The sequence below is a fragment of the Syngnathus leptorhynchus genome, chromosome 14 (assembly GCF_054491065.1).
Source record: "Syngnathus leptorhynchus isolate UIUO chromosome 14, UIUO_Slep, whole genome shotgun sequence".
In the NCBI taxonomy this organism is placed as follows: Eukaryota; Metazoa; Chordata; class Actinopteri; order Syngnathiformes; family Syngnathidae; genus Syngnathus; species Syngnathus leptorhynchus.
This window is the reverse complement of record NC_141208.1, coordinates 2,901,995-2,926,862: the sequence shown is the minus strand read 5'-3', so window position 1 is coordinate 2,926,862 and position 24,868 is coordinate 2,901,995. Positions and strand designations below refer to the sequence as shown.

The 24,868-nt window shown below is 44.6% G+C and overlaps 2 protein-coding genes across 5 annotated transcripts in view; both read left to right on the top strand.

Annotated features, from left to right (window-relative positions):
- The window catches only part of camsap2b (calmodulin regulated spectrin-associated protein family, member 2b), a 42,502-nt gene extending 24,711 nt beyond the window's left edge, over window positions 1-17,791 (top strand). For 2 of the 3 annotated variants that reach the window (XM_085929700.1, XM_085929699.1), the window contains exons 5-25: window positions 1,271-1,505; window positions 4,150-4,409; window positions 6,499-6,678; window positions 7,136-7,219; window positions 8,806-8,947; window positions 9,640-9,779; window positions 10,679-10,769; window positions 10,848-10,943; window positions 11,107-11,176; window positions 11,249-11,533; window positions 11,620-12,292; window positions 12,435-12,581; window positions 12,661-12,883; window positions 13,185-13,368; window positions 13,451-14,099; window positions 14,174-14,310; window positions 14,382-14,596; window positions 14,665-14,764; window positions 15,166-15,281; window positions 15,358-15,476; window positions 15,750-17,791. In XM_085929700.1, coding sequence (XP_085785826.1) covers window positions 1,364-1,505; window positions 4,150-4,409; window positions 6,499-6,678; window positions 7,136-7,219; window positions 8,806-8,947; window positions 9,640-9,779; window positions 10,679-10,769; window positions 10,848-10,943; window positions 11,107-11,176; window positions 11,249-11,533; window positions 11,620-12,292; window positions 12,435-12,581; window positions 12,661-12,883; window positions 13,185-13,368; window positions 13,451-14,099; window positions 14,174-14,310; window positions 14,382-14,596; window positions 14,665-14,764; window positions 15,166-15,281; window positions 15,358-15,476; window positions 15,750-16,049 — 4,353 coding nt within the window. In that variant the 5' untranslated portion in view covers window positions 1,271-1,363 and the 3' untranslated portion in view covers window positions 16,050-17,791. Of the gene's footprint in view, window positions 1-947; window positions 1,211-1,270; window positions 1,506-4,149; window positions 4,410-6,498; window positions 6,679-7,135; window positions 7,220-8,805; window positions 8,948-9,639; window positions 9,780-10,678; window positions 10,770-10,847; window positions 10,944-11,106; window positions 11,177-11,248; window positions 11,534-11,619; window positions 12,293-12,434; window positions 12,582-12,660; window positions 12,884-13,184; window positions 13,369-13,450; window positions 14,100-14,173; window positions 14,311-14,381; window positions 14,597-14,664; window positions 14,765-15,165; window positions 15,282-15,357; window positions 15,477-15,749 lie in introns of those variants that run through there. The other variant, XM_085929701.1, reaches the window with a different exon arrangement.
- Window positions 17,792-18,129: 338 nt separating this feature from the next.
- wdr47a (WD repeat domain 47a) lies at window positions 18,130-24,311 on the top strand. Of its 2 annotated transcripts, none has more exons than XM_085930242.1 (17): window positions 18,130-18,331; window positions 19,114-19,283; window positions 19,353-19,436; window positions 19,547-19,631; window positions 19,724-19,855; window positions 19,918-20,094; window positions 20,198-20,709; window positions 20,789-20,906; window positions 20,987-21,168; window positions 21,304-21,543; window positions 21,630-21,693; window positions 21,773-21,933; window positions 22,017-22,186; window positions 22,286-22,456; window positions 22,525-22,656; window positions 22,736-22,954; window positions 23,155-24,311. In XM_085930242.1, exons 2-17 carry the CDS (start codon window positions 19,126-19,128, stop codon window positions 23,295-23,297), a joined length of 2,748 nt encoding a protein of 915 aa, XP_085786368.1. In that variant the 5' UTR covers window positions 18,130-18,331; window positions 19,114-19,125; the 3' UTR covers window positions 23,298-24,311. The 2 variants fall into 2 exon arrangements, with proteins under 2 accessions (XP_085786368.1, XP_085786367.1); XM_085930241.1 differs by lacking the exon at window positions 18,130-18,331 and adding an exon at window positions 18,394-18,528.
- The last annotated feature ends 557 nt before the right edge of the window (window positions 24,312-24,868 follow it).

Here is a 24,868-nt window from a genome sequence, read left to right as displayed (position 1 = left end):
TAATGTATACGAGACGACTGGGTGAATGTTTAGCCAAAGAGCACCACCTACTGGAAGAAATGTCATTCACATGTCTGTCTTTTAGCCTTTTTAGAAGCACAACTCTAAGGTTAGGGGTTCAAATGATAGCTCCTGCTTTTCTACGTAGATTTTGCATGTTCTTCCTGTAGTTGAATGGCTTTTATCTGTGTAACTCTTCTTTTTTTTTTTGCTTCTTCTGGTCCATGTTTTGTGCGATACACATATCACCAAAAGTAATGTCTTTTCATATGTCTTGAGTTATAACTCAAAAAAAGTGTTCTGAATACTGATGAGGAAAATTAATGTTCTGCGTTTTTTGCAATAGCATTTTAAATGTTTTTTTTCATTGCACAGGAAAAAAACCGTCACCGGGAGCCCACGTCAAACCTGACTTCCGGTTCGCTTCGTTTGAACCTAGCAAGCAAATGCTCATGCGTTGATCAGTACAGGAATCAGAAGTGTTTTTTTACTTTTCCGTTTATTCTGCAGAAATATGCATAGAGAATTAAGAAGGAATTAACACACATCAAGACTCTTTACAGTCTCTTGTTTTGTAGCATGTTGTTGCTAACTTCCGCCTTTTTCTTGTCCGCCGGCGTTTTGTGGCTCTTTACTGCCCTCTTGTGGAATTCTCCGATACAAAAGAAGCTTCAAATGGGGGCGACAAAGAGCTTAAAATTGCCCAGTTAATTTGTTTCTGTTGATAATTTCCTTTCATTTTCTACAGTGATAAGACGGGCTTGCCACACGGCATAGCTGCATCCAATTGATATTTAAAAAAAATAGTTTCATCCATGTTCTGTATGAAAAGACTTATATTGAAAGCATATATGTTTTAATGTTGAAAGCCACCAAGTTTAAAAAAATGGGCATGACTAAACAAACAACTAAGCCGGTATACAGTGCATGCAATACGTAATCAAAATGCATTTGCGATGTACTGGGTGGGTGGACCGAGCATGCGCAGTTCAGTCACTGCTCGGCTCGGTTCGGCCTGGAAAAAAAAAAAAAAAAGCAGACGGCTCGGCGAGGAAAGAAAATAGGGAGCGAGGCAGGACAAGAAAGGAGCACTCGAGCGTTCTATTAGTGTGAAAGTTTCTCCTATGCGCTCCGTTATCCTCACGGATATTGTCACGTTTCGGACGATGGGAAGAAATTCTCAAAGCTCAACGAAGGACGTGACAGTGATGTGAGTTTGGAATCGTGATCCTCCAACCATCTGAACGCTTTTTTTTTTTCTCTCTCCAAGCTGCCTTTGAGTTCCAACGCGATGCCACCCGTCGGGAGGAATTCCTGCGCTTGACTCGTTTTCGGTTATTCCTCGATCCTGACGCAGTGGACGATGGGAGATGCGGCGGCGCACGACGGCGGCGTTAGACGGACCTTCATCGTCCCTACCATAAGGAGCTTTGAGCACTATGACTTTACCAGGGCGAAGATCTCCTCCAGCCTGACTTGGCTGGTGGCCAAGGCGTTTGGCTCGGGTAGGTGGTGTCTCCGTCATCTTTTCCCATCTACTGTAAACTCTTTGGATCCTGACATGCTGCTCTGGTTAAATCTGTTTTGACAATTGATAAACATAGAGAAGACCCAATCATTCTGCCACACCTAGATTTATGAATGAATGAACTCATTTAGAAAGTAGTACTTCAAAGTTTGTCAGACTAACTTATGAGTCTCCAGTTGGACTGTATGTAAGACACAATTGCTTATATTTTTCCACATAATGACACATCATTGAAGTATTTTTGGGTGTGTGGACATAGGTCAGGCAACTAAAAAGTTCTTGGCACAGCTTTAAAATCCATAACCAGGTTTTTACGTTAAAAAGATCTTTAGTATTATCCAACAGACTAAATAGTTGGCAGTCAACTTTCTTCGGAACTGTCCCTGCACAAATCACAGCCTTTAAGCTTTTCTTGCCGCTCGTATTGAGACTTGCCAAGTCTTTGGACTTATTATCACTTGATGTGGATTTGTACAGATTTTTAATCATCACGCAAATAAATACTCGTTGGCTGTGGAACTGCAACCACACATCTGAGAAAAAGAACAATCAAATGACCAACGCCTAAATGCCATTTATTAGTCAGATATGTATTGAACCCAGCCACACGTGATTCCTTTTTAACCAGCAAAGACCATGAAATGATGGTAGGATGCATAAGCTAGACAGAGAAGGCAACATGTGAAAACACCTCTTTGAAAACCTCGTTTTTTTTCCCCCCCATGTTCCTCTGGTGACATACTTTCCGCTCCGAGCTTTGCCAAGCACTGTGGCCCAATTCATAACCAAAAAGCTGTGCGGTCTGGATTGGAATAATTGATGTCTGTGGACAAGACCGTGTTTAAACATAAAAATACAAGTACAGAATAATAACAACTTCCAGTAATAGCAATGAAAACTGTATAGTGGACATGCTCTTCTTCTTTAAAGGACAAAATGTCCTGATGCCACAGTGCCTCCGGTGTTTGCAGCCAAGCACTGCAGTCCATTTTGTCTCAATGGCTGTAAGAGACCATCAATCAATCGATTGCATGTCGTAGTTGGTCAATAGAGCCCACCGGTTGCAGTTTTTAATGTTCCACTCCACTCCAGTAGGTGGCAGTGATGTGGTTGGCAATTGTTTAAAAAAAAAAAAAACATATTCTACAGTGTTTGTGGTTTCCTCAGTAATAAATAAAATATTCTGAATGTTGACTAAAATTATTTTCTGTTGATTGATGATTTTCACGCCCCTGTATAAAATTTTATAGAAATTATTCTAGTCGTTTTGGCTTACATTTGGTGCTTGGGGGGAAGCAACAAAGCGTGAAAGAACTAATGCTATGCTACATTGTTAAATTGAGACAGAACCATGACAGTCACGTGTCAGCAATGCTAGCAGACCCCGCAATGACCCAGACTAGCTATGACGTAAGCAGCATTGGCCATGCTCACTTCCCAGATGCCCTTAGATGGTTTTCATGCTATTCTCTTTTATCATCAAAGCGCAGAAAAGAGACAGCAGGTACCAGAGTGCCACAGTAAATTACGATTACCATACTAACTTTACAGGGTGTCCTAAATGGCTTGTATAGAATAATGCATTGCAGTAAGGGCTTGAAGCTAAAAACAAGATAGTCTTTAGGACTGCAGTGGATTTTTGGAAAATTGTGATTGATCATTTTATTTTTCCACCTAGCATAGTTGCAATGTTAGCAGATAAACATTGCTGAGCTGTGTCCTGGGGGTATCCCAGGCAGCAGTCATCTACGTTCCTGGACTTCCTGTTGCAGTTACTTCCTGTCTTTTTTCCTCTTTGATGGCCAACACAAAATATTTTTTCCTCCTCCTACTCCAGGCAGACTTTCTTGCGCTTTCTTTTATGTCAACCGAAATGTTTGCAAATAAAGCAAAAGAACATTTGGTTTAAACTTGGGGCACTTCCTTACAAATTTTTAAATAGCTGTGACTAGTTGGCAAGGGATTTTCTTCAAAAGTACGGGATAAAGCGTTTTATTGTGTCTGCTGGTTTAATTACTCCACCATTTAGTCACTCATCGTAAAGGCACGGCGAGGGACGCATTAACCATAACCACTGGAAAACGGTAGCGGTTCAATCACAAGTTGTTTCTTTTTTTTTAGAAGTCAACTTCTTTGCTGTTATTTATTAGTGGGACCAAATGCGAGAAAACAGATTTCTTCTATTTGATAACTATGCAAGCAGCAATAAAAAAAATCCCGCCTGGAATATCCATCTATAAATGATATGCACATGAATAATCTGATCCAAAGGTGTGTGAGACCATGTGACTACACTTACACTGTGTGAAGACAACTCTAATCCTGTTACCTCATCACGTAAATCAGATTTGAAGAAAATAGCAGGCTGGGCTATTTCCAAGCACAAACATCATTTGCAGCGATAGTCACACATTCCGAAGCGGTGAAGATTTTATCTGTAAATTTGATGAACTCTCCCAGCTCATTACTGTGATGCACAAAACTTGCTATCCTAGCATTTATGCGCTACTCTCCAAAAGTACTGTGTTATTTTTATGGTTGTGTTTTGGAGAGAATCAGGATTACGGCAACAATGGTGCTGCTTTGACGAATGGACTCTTGTTCTCTTTCTGACCTTCCAGATGAAGTGCCAGATGAACTGGTGGAACCTTTCTACAGGGACCAATACAACCAGGAGCACCTTAAACCACCGGTGGCCAGCCTGCTCCAGTCTGCAGAACTCTACTGCCGAGCGGGAAGCTTGATTTTGCGAAGCGATGCCGTCAAACCTTTACTTGGTCACAACGCCGTCATCCAGGCGCTGGCCCAGAAGGGTTTATACGTCACCGATCAGGACAGACTGGTCACAGAGAGAGATCTGAGCAGCACGCCTATACTCATGGTGAGTGAGAATCGTCACGTCAAAAGGTGTTGTCTGCATTGCGGTGTGCCCTCCCTTCCCGGACTCCTCCCTCTGCCATCTTTTTCACGCTTTCATTCTTCTCTCTCTCTCTCTCTCTCTCCTCTTTGTCACCTGCCCGTCATGTCCTAAGTAAACCAAATGAAATGTCAATAACGTAGTCCAGCGAATGTCGATTTTTTTTTTATCCAGGCTTTGGTCCCAAAGCTCCACAAATATATATTTTTGGGATGTCAAAGACCTTGCATTTGATTTTTTTGAGTGAAACTGATGACCTCATGCTTTTCCAAAGACTGTGTAAGAGGAATAACTCACAGTAGTAGGATTGTAAGTCAGTCAGTGAGTCAGAGGATAAATGGATGCAGAAAAAAAAGGGGGAGAGATTGAGGGATGCTGACGAGTAGAAACTGTTCATAAAAGAGCGAGATGGGGCGTAAAGGAAAAGCACGAGGGAGGAAGCGAAGGAGGAGGGGGACATGACGGGCAGTACTGCAGCAGAGTGGTGGGCGGGGTCTCACACTGAGTCAAAGTGTGTCTGTTGCCACCCCCTCCCCTTTCCATTCAACACACACACACACACACACACACACTGCAAAGTCTGTCAGACCTTCACGAATGTGAGCATGACTGTACGTGCGTGAAGCAGACACTTTTTTGCTGGGGTGGGGGCGGGGCTAGGAGGTCACTTATGTTTGCTCAGCAGCATTGACCTTTGTAAATATCTTCCAGCAAGGTCACACAATAGTAAGGATGAATGGTCCTACTAGTAGCGTGTCATCAAATTTAAATTTGTCCAAAGAAGCTTTTTTTGTACTGTATATTGAATTCTTGGCACCTCTCTCACTCCCTCACATACTAAGATATAAGCTTCTTGCCCTCATTAATGATTAAGACGTTTTATGCAAATTAAAGCTCAGAGAAGCTATAAGCAGTAAAAAAAAGGGCTGTGGGTTTTGATGGAAATCTTTGCTGGCTCTCCAGTCTTAAACCACTCTGCCCGAAGCTTATTCAGTCATCCTGCATTACAGCTGCATGCACTGTCAAATATTGGGCAATGTTTGTACAATGCTGGAATTCTGAAATATGTTTGACCAGTTTACAAAATGTGGCAGCTCAAAGGAATGTAGCTTTTGTATACGGTTTGTGATCAGAAGTCATGACTCTGAATGTTTGGTGAAGATTTATTGAGGTGTCTTGAACTGAATCAAAGATTTATGTATCCAAATGTGAAAAGGGAAAATTTTCCTCTCAGATCATGTTTGATTTTCTTATTATGAAATAATAAAAAAGGGCTGCTGACATCAGACCCTTTTTTTGGTGTCACATATCATACTTCTTCTCGAGTAGTATGTTTCCAGCGGGGATATTTCTTTCAGAGCACGCTGTCTGTTTAAATTGGCAGGATGAGCATGTGGAGAAGACGTCAAGCACCAGCAGAGTGCGTTGCCTTTTTATTTTTATTTTTTCAAGGAAAACACACCGTGCTAGCCAACAAAACCGTCGCCGGCGGGATGAGGTCTTGTAGGTTACGAAGCAGCTGACCTGAGATGTTTGTTTAGTAAAGATAGATGCTTTGCTAAGCTACAATATTTTGAAGTGGATCTGCAGTGTGGCAGGAAAGGGAAGTGAAGGTCAAATGGCCCGGCCTGGCCCAGAGTTAGATTAGAAAGGCCAGCAGAATGTCAAGCTTTGTGTTACCCTATTTTTGTTCCCAGCGTAAGTCTCGGACAAAGTGCTTAATAGAGGGTGCAGTGAGAAATGGCCTGTTAGCGCCGTTGTGGGAGTGAACACACCCAAACTGATTCTCGGCCAATCAAAGCAGCTTCCTTTATTTTTTCCTTTTAAGATGCATCCTCTACATATTTCTGCAACTTACTGAGCAGTTGTGATCGTCATCTTTTTTGTGTATTATTTTCCATGTTTTTATTATACTGCCCCTTGGTGGTGAAATCATGCACACCAGGAGGATCTTTTGATCTCCCCTGCAATCTAATGAGACATGTAAATTAATTGATCCACCTACTATTAGATCTCGTTAGCAATTAGCACGATTGAAATTGTTTCTCTCCAGACATCCCACTTGGCACTGATTGACACATTGATGATGGCGTACACGGTGGAGATGATGAGCGTGGAGCGGGTGATGTCCTGCATCAACAGACATTACTCGGCTGGGCCCTCGCACATCCACACGCAGGTCCACGAGCAGCCTTATGACACCGAGGATGCCATCACCACCTGGCTCAACAAGGTAAGAAGTGCACGTATGTACATTTAGTAAATACGCGAGCAGTCAAATCCCGATTTCATCTTAAAAATAAAATTCAGAGAATTGTTTCTAAATACATCTTTCGACGGTTCTCATGATGGCTCTCATTCAACATGTGATCCCTGTTCACATTTTCGAGCCAAAGGCAAAGACAAGCAGGACGTATTTGCAGACATCAAAACACACAGTGGATTGTTTCCGTTTTTTCAGAACTTGCACTGCATGCTTTGGATCGGCTGATTAATTCCAACATCCCCCGGGCCACCGTGTTGCATCACAGTAAAGTCAATAATTAAAGGAGATGCTGAAAGCAAAATTACATTTCATGTATGGAGGCTTTTGTTCCTCACTTTTGCCACCCGTCAACGCAAACTTATCATTAGCGCTCGATGCCTATGTGAAATGTGACCTTTGTTATGCCGTCGCTGTCATTCCACAGGTGAACGAACACCTGAGGGACATTCTTGTCGAAGAGCAGAAGCTGAAAGAAGTTTCCCACCAAGACTCAAACATTACACCCAAGGTAAAAAAACACCTACTCTTCTCAAAGCATTTTTAATTTCACTTTCAAAAACCCTCAAAATAATCCAAACTCCATATAAAATCAAGTTGCCATTTTAATTATTGGATACTACACAGGCCTACAAGTTCACATTTATCCATATGGTGGATCAAGCTCATTATTTTACTTCATCCTAAGCTAGGTGCTACTTCATTAGCCAACCCCTGCACAATAATAATAACAGTACACAGATGAACTGCTCAGTCATGCGCCAGCTGCAGGGGAAAATGTTGGCACAAGCCGCGGCATTGCTGTCAGAGCGGACAAAGACGGGAGAGAAAGACACCGCGGCAAAGAGAGGACGGGGCCAGCCGAGCGAGCCAGCGAGTGAGGGAGAAAAATGTGGCAAAGGGATGCTCAGTCAGCTGAGGCAAAAAAAAAAAAAAAAAGAGGCCTGCCTGGTTATATAAGGACCATATGACACAACCAGCACACATATTCGATCAACTAATCCATGTTTCTGCTGTGATTGATATAAAACGTATTGTTTGATGTGTAATTTGCATATTACATCAATGAGAGATGGCGAGGTCTTTTATAGTTAGTGCATTCACTCCCTCTCTGGTCCGAGAGCCCCAACAGACGATTTATTCATTGAGCTGGATATAGTCGGACTTCCATACACTCGTGCAGGAGCACAAGACACTTTCTCTATTCTGGGACGCTGTGAATAATCATTAACGGAGGTCTTATGACTAATTGCATAAGCACATTTGTGGGTGGAGATTGTGAGAATGTCAAATGTGCCCAAATTCTTGATATCCCCCCCCCTGTAAATAAAATGTTTTGACATTTTAAAAGGTTTTGTCAGACAGAACTTAATTGTCACTAGCCCTAATACTACTCTCTCCTGTTGTTATCCAATCATCCGTCACCATCAAGTCTCCCAACAAATGGTACTGGAGACTTGTACCTGTAAGTCCATTCAGTCATAAACCACATTTGTCCCCCACACCTCGTGTCTAACCAAAATCCAGTCACATTTGTCCCCTTCCAACTCCAGTCCTCTTTGCATGTAGCCTCAAACCTTAATTTAAAATAGCAGACAGGCCGGGAGACTATCTAGTTATTGTAGTTAAGTTTTAATTCTTCTGTGTACATTTTATATTTTAAAAAAAAATCTCATAGCACAAAATGTACCGTATATATACTGAAATAACGACGATCCTTCAAATTTACTTATGTGGTGTGAAATCGTTTAGTTGACCACAAAGCTATTGCGTAGTTTACGTGGCAACAGATGAATAAGAACTTCTGCCATCTATTGGCAAATTTAAAATCATATTTAATATTGTGTGTAGATACACAATGCTGGATTTGGTACAAGTCATTTCAAACCAATGACAGGTGAAAGATTTTTTTTTTTTTTTTTGGTTAATGCTGCCACTTGCTTCAGATTATTTGCATGTTGAATTGATTAGTCTTGCCACCCCGTGCGTCCCTCCCCAGTTTGTGTGCATGAAAAAAAAGCTGTATTCCAACCAGCCCGATGACACATACAGTATCATATTTGTGATGATGTCGTTGTGCGGTTGCCATGGTTTCAGGCTCGCTACAGGAGGGCGCATATTCAGCAGAACAGCGCACCTTTGCTCCCCCTGGTGGACAATCTGCTGAAAGACAACACAGATGGCTGCGCCCTGGCGGCTTTGCTTCATTTCTACTGCCCGCAGGCTATTCGCTTAGAAGGTAGGGGTCCACATGTTGTCTGCACATGTTTCTTTGATGTTTTATTGCACTAGAAAATGATGAACAAATCCACAAATTTGACAAGACAGCTACAAACAAGCTAAAGCAACTTTTCCATCTACTAAGGTCAGTTGTAGATGATGACCTTAGAAAAATTGCAAGGCAGGAAGGAAAGAGGAGAAACAAAGGGCATTTTTTTTTTTCTCAGCGCTCGCTTTGCGCTCTCATTTCTAAAAATGCTCTGGGTTGGTCACAAGAGCTGTGTGACTTGCTGGCTGCTATTTCAAAAGATAAACAGCGCAAGCGCCTGCTGTGGTCTGAGCGCTCTTAAACACACACAAGTGCACCAGATGTGAAAGTTGGCAACATTTCTTACCAATTTAAAAAAAATAAATCATTAATGTGTGTTTGTTGTTACATTTAAAGATAAACTGAAAAAATACTATAGGCATCCCGATGTCAAACTGCACAAATCTTGATGATTCAGCCATTTTTGAATTTGTCATGCATTCTTTCAAGACGACTGTTTGAAATATTTTAAGATAAGCCACAATATATTTTTGTTCCAAACAGTTTTTGCTTGATATGAATAGAAAATATTTTCTGTCCAGTTTAAACATAGCCTTATCTTCCCCTCTCTTCCTGTCACCCCTCCCATGTGTGAACGCTTGACCCCGCCCCGGGCCGAGCAGATATCTGCCTGAAGGAGATCATGTCACTGGCTGACAGTCTGTACAATCTTCAACTGGTTCAAGACTTTTGCAAGACTAACCTGAACCACTGTTGCCACTTCAGCCTGGAGGACATGCTCTACGCGCATGCATCCATTAAGGTAGGATCAAACTGGTTTGGACAAATTACATTTAAATCCCTCCCGAATAAATTGAAATAAAATCCCACGTATGAATTAAATCTGCCTTTAAATAGGTAATAATTCACGACATCTCACTGAATAGTCGGTGCGGTAAAAAAAAATGGTGTTTGAATGTGGATTCAGCTGAAAGGCATTAAAGAGAAGTTGTTTTGGAGAATAATAAGAATGACAGCGGGATATTAGCAATTGGAGAGAATGAGTCATGCGAGGAAGACTGAAATGCGTTAGTACGTGTCGCAGGCCGTTCTTTTACTGGAGTTGTTATCGTGTGACAATTCATGCGCATGCAAGGACGCGGAGACATTTTGTTGCTAGAGCGAGTATTGTCGAGGCGCCAGACGGAATCAATGTGACAGTCTGTGCGTGACCCCGAGCATCAGTAAAAACAGAGGACAAACCAATCCTGGCCTGTCTCTGCCTGCCTCTCTTGTTTGCTCCCCTGCTGCTTTTTTTTTGTACAGCAACAAAAACATGAGAACTTTTCACACAATACAAGCACCGATTGTGGCTGTGGCTAGCTGTCGCTAACTTGCTATGTCATCGGAGTTCTCTCTTGGCCCGTATTGGTCTCTACAGTACGGATGAATTTGTAGTTAAAAAAAAATTTTCTTTTGTGCGTGTTTGACATGCATAAACGGATTTCCAGATGGAATTTTGACTGCTTTCAAGAAGCTCGTCATGAAATATTTCCCAGTACATGTGCTGTCACTTCTTATTTAGTTACCTAGCAACAACAATCTTCACCTAATAGATCAGCCCAATGGGTTTGGAGAAGACAGTGATCGTCCGGCATTTTGAAACACGTGCGGATTTGACTGACATGTTCACGACGTGCATGCTTACGTGTGTTCTTTCAGAGTAACTACCTGGTGTTTCTGGCTGAGCTTTTCTGGTGGTTCGAAGTGGTCAAGCCCTTGTTTGTACGGCCCAGAGTCTTTAACCCCAACGGTACGGTCCGCATCTCGGTGGATCAATAAGCAGTATTTGACATTATGTCAACTAATTGTAAGATCTGTAACTCCGCAGCCTGTGACCCTGTAACATCCCGTAGAAATATGGCTCCTGTGTCCAAGCAGAACAATGTCGACAGGCCTGATAGTCCAGACGACGTCTTTGATGAAGGTATGTACTTTTGTGCTCTATCCTGTCTGATACGATTAGTCGTGCATAAAGTAGTGCTTTGGCGCCATCTTCCAGCATCGGATTGACTAATCTGGGCGTTCTGGAGAATTCATTGTGGGGATTACCGGACTATATTGTGCTTCTGAAACGTTTGCCCTTCTAGGCCTAATGAAGAGATCTACCTCGATGTCCTTTGTGGATGGTTGTGTTGGGACTTGGCCACAGGAGAGACGGTTTGTACTTCATTTCCACACCTTCCCTACAAAAACAATATATTAAAAAAAAAAAAAAAAATGTTTCCTCAGCTCTTCCACACGTGGAATCTCCTTTGAAATTCCTCTGGATGGCGACGCCACAGTGCCGATCTGTGAGGCGCCCTCCCTCCGCGGCATGACCCGCTCTGCCAGCAGCGACGGCATCGGGTTCAAAGTTCACCATGCATCACCTCGAGGCGGCATGAAGCGTCACGTGTCCCTCGCGCCTGTCAACGTGAACGGACAAAGTAGACACATTGCAGAAGATGAGGAAGACTTCAACCCCCGCAAACCACTGGGGAGGAACAACACCTTCTCCATCAAGAACCAAAGCAGGTGAGTAGACATTGGCTAATCCTGAAGAGAAGTCAAAAAGTGGTGCTAGATGCGTCACAGTCATGAGCCATCTGCCCTGACCTTAGGCATCCCAATGGAGTCCTCCCCGCCGACACCAATCACCATGGTAACCACAGTGGCCACATCAGTCCCTCGACCCCTCCGAGCATCGAGGAGGCGCTGAAGATTATCCACGACACAGAAAGGCCCCACGCCAGCCTGGGCATGGGAGACAGGGACAATGGCTTCTTTCTCCACGATGCTCGACCTTCGGGACCTCCGGGGGCTGAGGGTCAAGGAGACGACCCGGGCGCAGCGAAGGCCCGCTTCAATGACCATGACCCTAATTCGCTCTCAACAGACGACACAGGCATCCACGTGAGGACGGAGGAAATCCAAAGCCTGGATGAGGACTCATCTCTGAGAGACTATTCAGATATAGACCAAGACTGCGAGACCACCGCACGCTCGTGCCCCGAGAGGGAGAGGAATTGGGAAGGCCGGCGCAAAGGGGTCGGTGAGTCCGACCCCGGATCCAGCTGCGGCAGAGGCGATGGCGAAGACAGAAGCTCAGCGCCCACGCTGCCCAGATCTCACACTGTGAGCCCCGCCTCGTCCTGCGGTGGCTCAGGAGGCGGCATGGTGCGCATGACCAGCTTTGCCGAGCAGAAGTTCAGGAAATTGGAGGGGAGGAGCAGTGGAGGAACCACACCGGAGAGTGCTGATACCAGCACGCCAGTGAGGAACAGTTACTCACAGGTTTGTGTTGTTCGGTCTTTTTAACAATCAGAAAAGTGCGTTGTGACTCTACAAGGAATAATTTCCCAGTCATTAGGTCTTTGGCACCATCTTGTGGCCTCTTTTGGCATTACACTTGTTCAACCTTTTGTTTGTTTTTTAGATCGGTACACCTCCTTTGCCAATCACGTCACCCTCTCCGGTCACGCCTTCTCCCCGAGACCCCTCCCACCTGATAGCTTCAGAGATGATCCAGCTGAGGATGAAACTGGAGGAGAAGCGCAGGGCCATTGAAGCCCAGAAGAAGAAAGTAAGAAAAGGGAAAAAAAAAAAAGCACTTGATATTGCCCTCGTCCTGGCTGGTAGAAGTCATATGATCTTCCTCCCAGGTGGAGGAAGCCTTCACGCGGCATCGTCAGAAGATGGCCAGAACAGCTTTTCTGAACGTCGTGCGGAGGAAAGGAGTCACCAGCCCGCTCAGCCCGCTCAGCCCCAATTCAAGCGGAGCTCAAACGCCTTCGACAAAGACGCTAACCAGCCACGGCAGCATGGAGAGTGCGGAGCGATGCAAGCCCGATGGTGCGGCTCCCAAATCTTCCTGTGAAGATGGAGGTGGGATGCAAACAACTGTTGGGAATAGTGTGGGGGGCATTTTTTATTATTTATCTATTTTTTCATTATTTATATTTTCTTTTTAGTTAAAAAAAAGTTTTATTATTTATTTCTTTTTTATTATTTATATATATTTTATTTTTTAAGTTAACAATATTGTTTTATTACTATTACAATTTTAAATTAATTATACACATTTTATTTTTTAATAAAAAAAAAAAATGAGGATCACAATAATTTTCCCTCAGAATGTTACGAACGAATGGCAATGATCCAACCAATTGTGTTGGTGGTTTTGTAGATTTAACCCCAGGGGAATCGGACCTCGCAGAGTACACTCGCTCCATCGAGAGGCTCAACACGTCACTGGGCTTCCTGCAGACGGAGATGCAGCGGCTGGCCCAGCAGCAGGAGAGGATCATGTCCATGAAAGATCAACAACAAAAAGCCTGGGTCATCCCTCCCCCTGCGCCATCGCCACACAGGTAGCCCCAACACCATATGGTGCTTCATTAGAAGATCCATTTCGACGGCTTTATGAAAAAAAAAAGTCTATTTCCTCCCCAGGCAGCTCCGTGAGTTGCGCAGCAGTAGCGTCGCGGGCCGAGCATCAACCAGAGGTTCGGTGGGTTCCTTGTCCCCCGTTTTGTCCTCGTCCTGTTCTGCCAATCCCGTGAGCCGTCCCTCCACCGGCCTTAAGCGACGGCCCGCCTCCTTCCACGCCAGGACGCCTCGGACGCCGCGGCCGAACGATCTGAAGATCACGCCCATCAACCGAATGCTCAACACACCCACCTCGGTAGACAGCTTACCCAGACTGAGGCGCTTTACGTCCAGCCAAACGCACACCAGCTCTTTTGCGTACTTGAGTCCCGACGCGGAAGCCAGGGAAAGCAAGAGCACGGAGAGCAAGGAGAGCAACGAAGACACTAAGGGCAAAGAGGTGGTGGAGAAGAATCGTGGAGGCACTCCGCAGCCTCCTGCAGCCAAAAAGAAAGAAGAGGAATCCGTCGAGCCAGAGGATAGTCGGCGGAAGAATGAAAAGCCAAGGACTTCAGAGGTCTTGTGTCAACCCGTGTCTGAGTCGCAAGGCAACAAGCAGGAAAAGAGAGAACTTGTGGAGGTGGCACTGTCTGGAGTCTGGCCTCAAGAGAACCAAGCTCAGGACACGACTGGAGACAGTGACCAGAAGATGTGCTGTGGGTTCTTCTTCAAGGTGAGTTGCAGATCATTCTGGATTAAAAAATCAAAATCTGAATTATTTGACTGTTGATGATGTTTATCCCACAGGATGACGCAAAAGGTGAAGAGGGCATGGCAGCTAAGAAAGCCGCTCTGCTGGAGAAGAGACTGCAGAGGGAAAAGGAGGCACAGGAGAAGAAGCAGCAGCAGGAGCTGGACCAGGAGCAGAAGAAGGAAGCCGCACGGTCCGTCTCTTTCCATTTTTGAAAGCACTCCAAATTCTAGTTTGACATCAAAGAGCTTTTCTTTTCATTAGGTTGAAAGCAGAGGAAGAGCAACAGAAGACGGTCGATGAGAAGGAGAGGAGAGAATACATCAAGAGTGAGTTTCTTAGGAGAAAGCAACTCAAGCTAATGCAGGAAATGGATCAGGTGGTCAAGCCCCGATGTGGAAGTTTCAAGAAGAAGCCTCGCCCAAAATCCATCCACAGGGATGTCATGGATTCCTCCACTCCACCTGTGAGAGCAGCAGGTGGGCCACGTGCGAATCCCATGCAAAAAAAAAAAAAAGACGGATGATCATTTTTGTGCTTGCTTAAGGGGTGCGTCCTCGAGGCTACTCGGTGTCCAGCGTTTCTTTGGCCTCGCTTAATCTGACTGACAATGAGAGCAACCATCAAGATAACAAGAAGCACTACAGGTAAATTATTTTCTCCACTTTTTATTGCTGTGGATTATTCTATTTTTTTTTTACACCAAGTGTCCTTGTCTCCTTTCCCTCTATTGCATGCTTCCTTCAGAGGCAATAAAGTAGCTCCTTCTCACGTTGCGTTCTTTCTAAACTCCCCCAAAGAAAGAAAGGGAAGGTCAGTAGCCTCACCAAGACGTCAAGCTGTTGTTTCGGCGAAGGTCGTTTTTGTTGTCTCGTGTCAGTTCAGATTTTCTTTTTCCAGATGTTTTTCTTTCTGCAATTCTTTTTTTTTTTTTCGCTTTGCTTGACTGAACGTGCCTTTCATATACTTTGCAGGCTAATTCCCATCGCCATCCTCCTCGCAATACCTACCTCGCATATTATGTGTCCTAATCGCTTGCTATCTACAGGCCAGACTCTGCTGGGGGCTTCTCCTCGTGCCCCTCTGCTGGTAGTCGGAACGGAGAGAAGGATTGGGAAAATGAGTCGACCACTTCCTCCACTCCATCCAACACCGAGTACACAGGTATTGATCATTGTGTGGGGTTTTTTATTTTTTTTGTAGGCTTTGCTCAGCCTGACCCTCTCTTGTTGCAATCCAGGACCCAAACTATACAAGGAACCCAGCGCTAAATCCAACAAGCATATCATCCAGAATGCCTTGGCCCACTGCTGCCTGGCTGGAAAGGTCAACGAAGGGCAGAAGAACAAGATCATCGATGTACGTCTTTGTCGTTTGAATACTGAAGAGCACGCAAACACTCCTAGTTGAAGTAAATTGTTAAGCTAAAGTGCCAAAGGACACTCAGCGTTAGCTTAATGCTAACAAACAATGCAAATCGCTACAGATGGGTTCAAGTTTTGCATTCTTTATTTCAACAACTCATTTCCAGCATGTCAGTTCAGCGTCAGCTCTTCAGCATTCCCCCGTGATTTCTCCTGATAAGATAACACAGTGACTTTTTTTTTTTTTTTTGCGATATTTCCTCCACAGGAAATTGAGAAATCCGAAGCCAATAACTTCCTGGTGTTGTTCCGCGACACCGGCTGCCAGTTTCGCTCGGTGTACGCCTATTGCCCCGAGACGGAGGAGATCACGCGGCTGACCGGCATCGGACCGAAGATCATCACGGCCAAGATGATCGAGCGTCTTTACAAGTACAACTCTGACAGGAAGCAGTTCAGCCAGATCCCGGCCAAAACTATGTCAGCCAGCGTGGATGCCGTCACCATTGCCAGTCATCTTTGGCATAACAAGAAGCAGGGCACCCCCAAAAAGATGCACTTGAAGTAGAAACATTCTCTGGAATATAACAAATCATTTGAAGATTTATTCCATATCCTTTGCTATCCAAATTAGGGTCCATCTGTTTCAATGCACAGGATTCAGTGCACTAGTAGAGGAATGTCTTACATTATTTTTTCAGATTTCAGCAGAAGATTCACTCACTGTTTTTGTGCTCAGACCAAAGCCATGTCTCGTGTAAAAGTATTACTTTGACGCAATCTTGGGGCCAAGGAACTATGTTGGTGAGGTGAGGAGTTTCACAGAGTCAAGCCTTAGCCTTGTCTAGTTGTTAAAAGTGCTTTGCTGCCATCTTATGGCCACTATATGCAATTACAAACCTTTGGGGCTTGCCGTCAACTACCTGCAGATTTTGCCTTTCACTAAAACATTTTTGCACACTAGTTTGGATTGCGAGTAGGTAGTAGTGAGGCACTAGTTGACATCTGTATGTTACTAGTAGTGCTAGTGAAGCGCGAGACCTATTAGAATGTCATTAGTAGTACCAGTAAGATGCTTTTACCTTTTGTTTACCAGTGAAGACAAAACACGTACATGGACCTTAAGATGGATTTCAAGGATATGTATTAAATGCTCAAAACGCTTTCCACACTGGAAACACTTTCAATTGTAAGAGGTAGAAGATAAATACGTTTTCCCAGACATCATACAAGACTTAAACGGACACCGTGTTTCCTCACGTGCCAAAACAGATCAAAAATAGGCAAGCGACGCCTCGTTGGAACTCCAAAGTGAATGTCCCGCCTCAATGAGGCAGAGCGGTTTTTCTGTGCGGCCTTATGTTTGTTTTGTGTTTTGTTGTGATCGTGTCGTTTTTGTCTGCGCCATGCAAAAGGGCCCGCCGGTTTGATCAGGGATCAGATAGAGGCGGGCCTGTACAATTCTTGCTACACAGGTATCTTTTTTTTTTTTTTGTGTGTGTATTTCAAGTGCCAAGAAGAGTGTTTGCCATTCCCAGTGATCATATCACCCTTTGTGGAATGCACCAGTAAAATACTCTTTTATTTATTTCAGTTTTCTAATGCGTCCAACATATTTTCAAGGCAGTTTTATTCAGATGCAGCAAATGTCTTGAATTTATTTGTATATAAATGGCAAGTGAACTAGCAAGAAGCCTTTGAGTAGCTGTTTTTTAATTTAACAATTATATACAGCATTCCCACGTGTTCAATGGGGGGCCTTTTATGATGTTACAATTTTTTTCACGGTTATTTACTTTTATCGTAACATCCACAAAGTGTGATCCATCGTTACTATTACCAACTGACAAAAGTTGTGCAATGGCATCATGCCATCAGTGTTGTCTTGACTAAGATTCTGACTGTCCACGATTGTAAATATGACTTTTATGATTTGATGTTCAGGTATGTATCAGCACTGTACAGATGTATTTTGGCATACAGTAAAGTATTTTTTTGTAACATTTAACAGTTGGAGTTCTATACTGATGAAACACGTGTGTTTAAAGAAGGTTGACCATGTGCTATAAAATGAAATGCGAGGAGGCAATGAATGAAGATTTTACAAAGACTGAAAAAATGATGACATGTCATCTATCCTAGTTTTTCCAACCCGTCATTTTCATTTGACTGAATATGTTCAACAGACCTTGTACATTTGTTGTGTTATTCAACTAGTCTTAAAGCTTTATTAAAATGCAGCAACTTTTGAGAGTCCTCCTGTTTATTTTATCATTATGTATCCGTAATCTTGCCACTTTTTAACTTTTATTTGGGTGAATTTAGAATAAACATGATGCATTTTCAAAGTCCAACAACTCATCTGTCTTACATGGGGTCAATTTGACCCCAGGCTCTTTTGGATCAATATAAAGTATTTTAATATTTGTCATTCTGGTGGTCTTTGAAGAACGTTTTATTTTTGAGGTACTTGTGAACTTTGTAAACGACTGCCTTGTGTTGCCATGGTGACAAAGCAACAACAGTTTTTTCTATGTCACCATGGCAACACAAATGATTGTTGTTTTTAAATTGTTATGATCCTATTCTATTTGTAATTTATTATTGTCATCAACGTAAAGTACATTATTTCGTTTGGGTGGACGCTGTGACCATGAAGGCAGCACCAGACTGGGCTGGGCCGGGGCACACGAGTATCAAGCCGGGAGGAGGGGGTCACAGTCGGCTTGAGGAGGAGGACGTGACTGGAAGCAGACAGGACGCCTCCAGTTAAACAACACCGAGTGGCTGTGTTCACGTCACGGAGACACGGCTGCTGTGTGTTTTCACCCCATGTTTTTCTCCTAACTGGTGAGTATTTCTCACGGTTGCCCCTCAACTACTGACGTCGCTTGTCGCCGGGGAACAGCGCACCCCACCCGGCTAACGTGTCGATGATGATGCCTTCTTCCTCCCCCTTCTTCTGTCCTCGGCCAGGAGAAAGCTAGTCAAATCTCCCCCTTTAGCCCCGCCTGGTAAATTAGCCAGATTGGTATGAGCTCCTAATGGTAACTATTTGCTGCTTTTGCTATAATCCGACAGCTCACTCGGCATGTAATGCTAACAAGTAGCTTAATCTCCTTATGGCTCTTTGCTAACCGATGCTCTCTTACATGCTAACCTAGCATCGTCTTTAATATTGATATATTTTGAAATCTTTTTTTTTTTGTCCTTTTATATATTTAAATGGAATATTTTGGCTTTATCCCCAGAATTGTTCGTGAACATAGTCATCATTCACTTCACCTTGAATGGATGAGTCTGCGAGGTGTTTCGACATTGAATAGAACACGAGTAGAATTATTCTACTGTTAAATTACTACGCATCACTGACGGGTGATCTTTATCATCATCATTAGTTCAAGGACAATTAAATGGTCTATTTATTTGGTGAGTGTCTTTGTGGTAAAATGAATGCAAATCAAAATTGAAAGACATTGCAATTGGCATTAAGGTTATGAGGGAGTCCTTGGAAAAATGACCCTAAAGTTTGAGAACACCTTTGTTATATGAAACCCTGCAAAATTTGTTTTAAAACGGCATAGTTTTTCATTTGCGGTATGTGGATTTACTTTGTGTATTGCTATTTGCAGCCCGTCGTCACCATGACAGAGGAAGAAACCATAAATGTGAAGGAGGTGGAGATCATCAAGGTGATCTTGGACTTCCTTCACTCTAGGAAGTTGCACATCAGCATGCTGGCTCTTGAAAAAGAGAGCGGCGTCATCAACGGCCTCTACTCGGACGACATGCTTTTCCTCAGGTACCCTCGATCACACCACATTTTTCTCCTGTGCTTTTTTGGAGATCTTAAAAATTTTGATTGTTTTAGGCAACTGGTGCTGGATGGTCAATGGGATGAAGTCCTGCAATTTATTCAGCCTTTGGAGTGTATGGAGAAGTTTGACAAAAAAAGGTATGTTATAACTGGATTTTTTTTTTTTTAGCTATCAGTCTTTGTTGGGACAAATGAAAATACAGCCTAGATGGCATCAAAACATCACAGTGACTAATTCTCCATCCCAGGTTCCGTTATATCGTGCTAAAGCAGAAGTTTCTGGAAGCGCTGTGTGTGAATAACGCCATGTCTGCTGAGGATGAGCCACAACATGTAAGGAAAAACACAACAGTTGTAATTGAAATTTCAGCATTAAAATAAATCCAGTTTGATAATTTCAGTGTTTGTTTTTTTTTTTTTTTTAGTTGGAGTTCACCATGCAGGAGGCGGTTAAGTGTCTTCACACCCTGGAGGAGTTCTGCCCTTCAAAAGACGACTACAGCAAACTATGTCTACTGCTCACTTTGCCTCGCCTCACAAACCATGCCGAGTTTAAGGTAAGAAATTTCTTGCCATGGTGGCCCCATTGCTTTTGACTCTCCTCCCATTGTCTTGTCAGGACTGGAACCCGAGCACGGCCCGGGTGCAGTGTTTTGAGGAGGCTTGCGTCATGGTGGCCGAGTTCATCCCGGCGGATAGAAAGCTGAGTGAGGCTGGATTCAAAGCCAGCGGGGATCGCCTCTTCCAGCTGCTCCTCAAAGGAGTCCTTTATGAGTGTTGCGTGGAGTTCTGCCAGGTTTGGACTGAATGTAGTACAGTAATCCCCTGCTATTTGGGGAGGGGGGGGGGTCGTTGATGGCGACTGAGCTGTCAAATGATTCAGATCTGTTTGCATCCAGAGCAAGGCAACAGGCGAAGAGATCACCGAGAGCGAGGTCCTGCTGGGCGTGGACATGCTGTGCGGCAACGGCTGTGACGACGTGGACTTGTCCCTGCTGTCCTGGATGCAGAACTTAGCCCACAGCGTCTTCTCCTGCGCCTTTGAACAGAAGCAGCTCAACATCCACGTGGACCGTCTGGTCAAACCGGCCAAGACCGGCTACGCCGACCTGCTCACGCCGCTCATCAGCAAGCTGTCTCCGTATCCGTCCTCGCCCCTGCGGCGCCCCCAGTCCGCCGACACCTACATGTCGCGCTCTTTAAATCCGGCTCTGGACGGGTTATCCTACGGGCTGTCCAACCAGGACAAGCGAGCGAGCGGCGGCGAGGTGGCGCCGGGTAAAGGCGTCTCCCCCATGTCTCACTCTTTTGCCAATTTCCACTACCCCGGAGCAGGTGGTCAGAACCTCAGCAGGAGTCTCATGATGGAGAGCTCTGACTGCCATAGCATTTTTGAGGAATCGCCAGAAACGTACGTGAACCTATCTACTATAAAAATATTTCTAAAAGGAGAGGAACAATTCAGCCAACTTTTGAGATCACACGTGTAGGTCGAGGACTGACACGCCCGTGGACAGCATGATGGCTTCAAGCGCAGCTCAAAACTCACGTCCCGCCTCGGCTCCTGGAGAGGACGCACCATCGGCTGGCTCCGCTGAAAAGAACGAGGTCAATCCCAAACTTTCTGATCGCCAACCAATCCTTTGTGTGTAGTGTATAATGCATGGCTGCTCTGCTTCACCCCGCAGCTCTTGGACTCCGCCGAGAAATACGAGGAGTATTACCGCCAGCGCCTACGTGTGCAACAGCACCTGGAGCAGAAGCAGCAGCAGAGGCAGATGTACAAGCAGATGTTACTGGAAGGCGGCGTGCAGCCGGAACCTCCACCCAGTGACTTGCAGCACAGCCTCACGGAGAAGTTTCTCAACAGGTAAAAAGAACAAGAGAACTTACACAAGCTCCGGCTTGTCGGACGTGAGCTTCTGTCACACGAGCACCATCTATGCTGCCCGCCATCGTCACATAGGCATCAGAAGTTGAAGTAGCGCCCCATGTGTGTGGTCAGGTCCATCCAGAAGCTGGAAGAGCTCAATGTGGGAATGGAGAGTTTAGGAGATGAGGTGAAGTCGTTAGCCCAGCAGTGCAACGGCAACGCGCCCGCCTCCGAGTGCAACAACAACCCCCCTTCCGTCAGCCCGGAGCATAACAGGAGTTGCGGGGGCGGGGCGCTCAGCAGCACGCCGCAGCACGTTGCGGGTGGCCATCTGGTCTCGCCCCCAAATGAATCCCCCGTCATCCAACAGAGGTTGGAGCCATATCGCAAGGTTCGCAGTCAAACAGAGAAGACATTTTTAAGACTGTTTTTTTTTTTGCATTTGTATTTGTCGACAGCGGGCAGGATCACAAAGTAGGTCCACAAGGTGATTCACCTGGATCATTATCCCGTAGTACAGAGGTGCGTTCACACAGAATGGTATAATGAGGTCCTACTTTTCTTTGAAATGGATCTAATCTGCTTTTTTTTTTTTTAACAGGGTGGCGAGAAAGAAAAAAGACTCTTTGTGCCCGTGCATACTCTCGAGGACACTCAGGCTGTCCGTGCCGTTTCCTTCCACCCGTCTGGCGCCCTTTACGCTGTTGGCTCCAACTCCAAAACACTCCGCGTCTGCGCTTATCCGGAAACGCTTGACACCAGGTGACCGTAGTAGTCAAACACGTATGTAGAAATCGACCAGAGTCTTATTATTCCTCCCTTTGCTCACGTTTCTCTTTGGTTAGTGGCTCAAGTCCAGCGAAGCAGCCGGTAATCCGTTTCAAGAGGAACAAACACCACAAAGGTTCAATCTACTGCGTGGCTTGGAGCCACTGTGGGCAACTCCTGGCGACTGGCTCCAATGACAAATATGTCAAAGTTCTACCGTTCAGTGCGGAGACCTGCAACGCCACAGGTACAGTACGTGTGTCTGGATGGACTTGTGGAAAACCACGACCAAACATTTTATCTCACTGTGTCGTCAGGTGAGTTCTCCGTGTTTCCCCCCCCACAGGCCCTGACTTGGAGTTTAGCATGCACGACGGAACCATCAGGGACTTGGCCTTCATGGAGGGTCCAGAAAGCGGAGGGGCCATCCTGATCAGCGCCGGAGCAGGAGACTGCAATATCTACACCACCGACTGCCAGCGAGGCCAAGGCCTGCACGCCCTCAGCGGGCACACGGGTTGGTACCCGCTGATGCCAGGAGGACATTCCGCTGGACGTGCATTCAAATGTGCGCTTTGTCCTTAGGTCACATCCTGTCTCTTTACACATGGGGCGGCTGGATGATCGCATCCGGCTCCCAAGACAAGACGGTGCGTTTCTGGGACCTCAGGGTGCCCACCTGCGTGCGAGTGGTGGGCACGGCGTTCCACGGCTCAGGTATCGACATCAATTATAGACGCTAAGAGGAACTCTCACGGGGTTTGCTGACATGGGCCCATCCGGATCTCCTCCTCAGGCAGCCCCGTGGCCTCGGTAGCGGTGGACCCAAGCGGCCGTCTCCTAGCGACGGGACAGGAGGACAGCGCTTGCATGCTATACGACATCCGGGGAGGGCGCATCGTGCAAGTGTACCGCCCCCACGGCAGCGACGTGCGCTCGGTCCGCTTCTCTCCCGGCGCGCACTACCTGCTCACCGGCTCCTACGACACCAAAGTCATAGTCACCAACCTTCAAGGTCAAGTGGTCGACCAATCCTGGGAGTTTGTCAGTGAATTTCATGAGGATGCATGCTGTTGAGTGTGGCTCCCTCTAGTGGTATTAATAGTATGCAAAAGAATGGCTTAAACCTTGGCCAAATGGAGTCCAATGCTTTAGTTCTGTACAGCTCAGTTGTAATGAATATTGAAGTCGAATTTTACATTTTTCTGCGTTCAGGTGACCTGACCAAGCAGCTGCCTGTGACACTGGTGGGGGAGCACGGCGACAAGGTGATCCAATGCCGCTGGCACACCGAGGACCTCTCCTTCCTGTCATCATCCGCCGACCGTACCGTCACGTTGTGGACTCACAACCCCTGAAACGGTTGCAAACACACGGCACAACTTTTAACCTTATAAACACACGCACTCACACACTAACAGTTGGCAGTGTAGGGAATCACAATGATCAGAAACTATCAACGCGGTAAAGCACACGTGACACTCCTTCACAATATGAAAATTTGGCGCGCAGATGTCAGCTCTTGCACATTTTTTGCCTCACTAGCATCGTAGTTCATCACTGGTATACACACACAAACACACACACTCACTGTATGCACATGAGTTGCATGCGCTTTCATTGACAGGAACGAAGCTCGTTTTCATGATGGTGCCTTTCTTGAGTTCTCAACACAGCAGACCCGATCAAATTCAATGGTTTTTTTTGCCAACCTTTAGCTAGCTGTTGTAGTTTTTCTTTGAAATAATTTTTGGGGAGAAGTGGAAGTAATCATGTGAAATTGCAATTTGCGATCGTTCAGTGTGTCCAATAGCAATCTCGTGGCAGCTTTTACAGTCTCTGATGTTGCCTCCCAACATGCATACGTGTAAATTGTTGTTCTTAAATCGAGTCATCAGTATTTTATTTTTTTTCTTGAAGGAGCCATGATAAACAATGAGCGATTCAATCACATCGCTTAAAAACAATTGCTGCGATTGTTATCAGCGTCCAAAAGGAATACAAGCCTCTAGGTTTGTTTTTGTTGTTGTTGTCATTTGTAGTTCTTTTATTCAAATGCTGCTGTAAAGAGGTCCCATCAATATGGGGCAGTCAATCCGCTTACTAATTTTATGCACAGTAAATAGGAAGTTAATATTTATTTGAAGCCAGTATTTGGGACATTAAGTACAGTTCTTGATATTTAATGCACTTTCTTGTTTGATGCAACTGTTTTATCCTTGTGATTTATTTTCAAACATTTTAAATCCTAGCATAACACCAAACTAATACATGCCTATTTATGTCTGTTACGATTATGTACAGTTAGTATGTTTTTTTAAATGCTAGTGACTGTCTTATTTTCTGAAAAATAAAAAAGGGATTTAATTTAATGCAAGCTAACAACAGATTGATTGTTTTTAAATGCTAGTGACTGATGTATTAAGCCTGTCTTATTTTCTAAAACAATAAAAATTATTTAATTTAAAGGGTCATTAGCCACATTAACATTTTTCCATTCTACGAATATTGCTTAATCAAATCCCAGAGGTTTATTTAAAAAAGCAACTCAACATTATTACTCACATTACCCTTAAATTTTAACATAATCGATTTCTTATAAAGGTCGTATATAGGCTTGATAGGGGCACCCCAAAAACGGAATCCACTTTGTGACGTCATATCCGGGGCGCCATATAATGTTGGCTCGTGAGTGAACGATTTGTTCAAAGGAACAAGTCTATTGAGTGAATGAGAGTGAAAGAATCACTTCCTAAACGGATTCGTTTTGTTTTTTTTCATTTCATATGACCTCAACCAGTGGGTGTCGGTAATGGTGCCACCTCGGTAATGGTAATTACCACCTCGCCGTATAACAAAACGAAGAAGAAAATGACGTAACCTTTTCCAAGCTATTGGCTAAAATGTATTGCATGAAGGGATACGCCGT

Excerpts from the sequence above, each read along its gene's own strand:
- wdr47a (XM_085930241.1), top strand. Across the intron at positions 22,457-22,524 it reads CGCCCTCAGCGGGCACACGG|GTCACATCCTGTCTCTTTAC; the intron begins GTTGGTACCCGC and ends CTTTGTCCTTAG. Across the intron at positions 22,955-23,154 it reads CATAGTCACCAACCTTCAAG|GTGACCTGACCAAGCAGCTG; the intron begins GTCAAGTGGTCG and ends TTCTGCGTTCAG.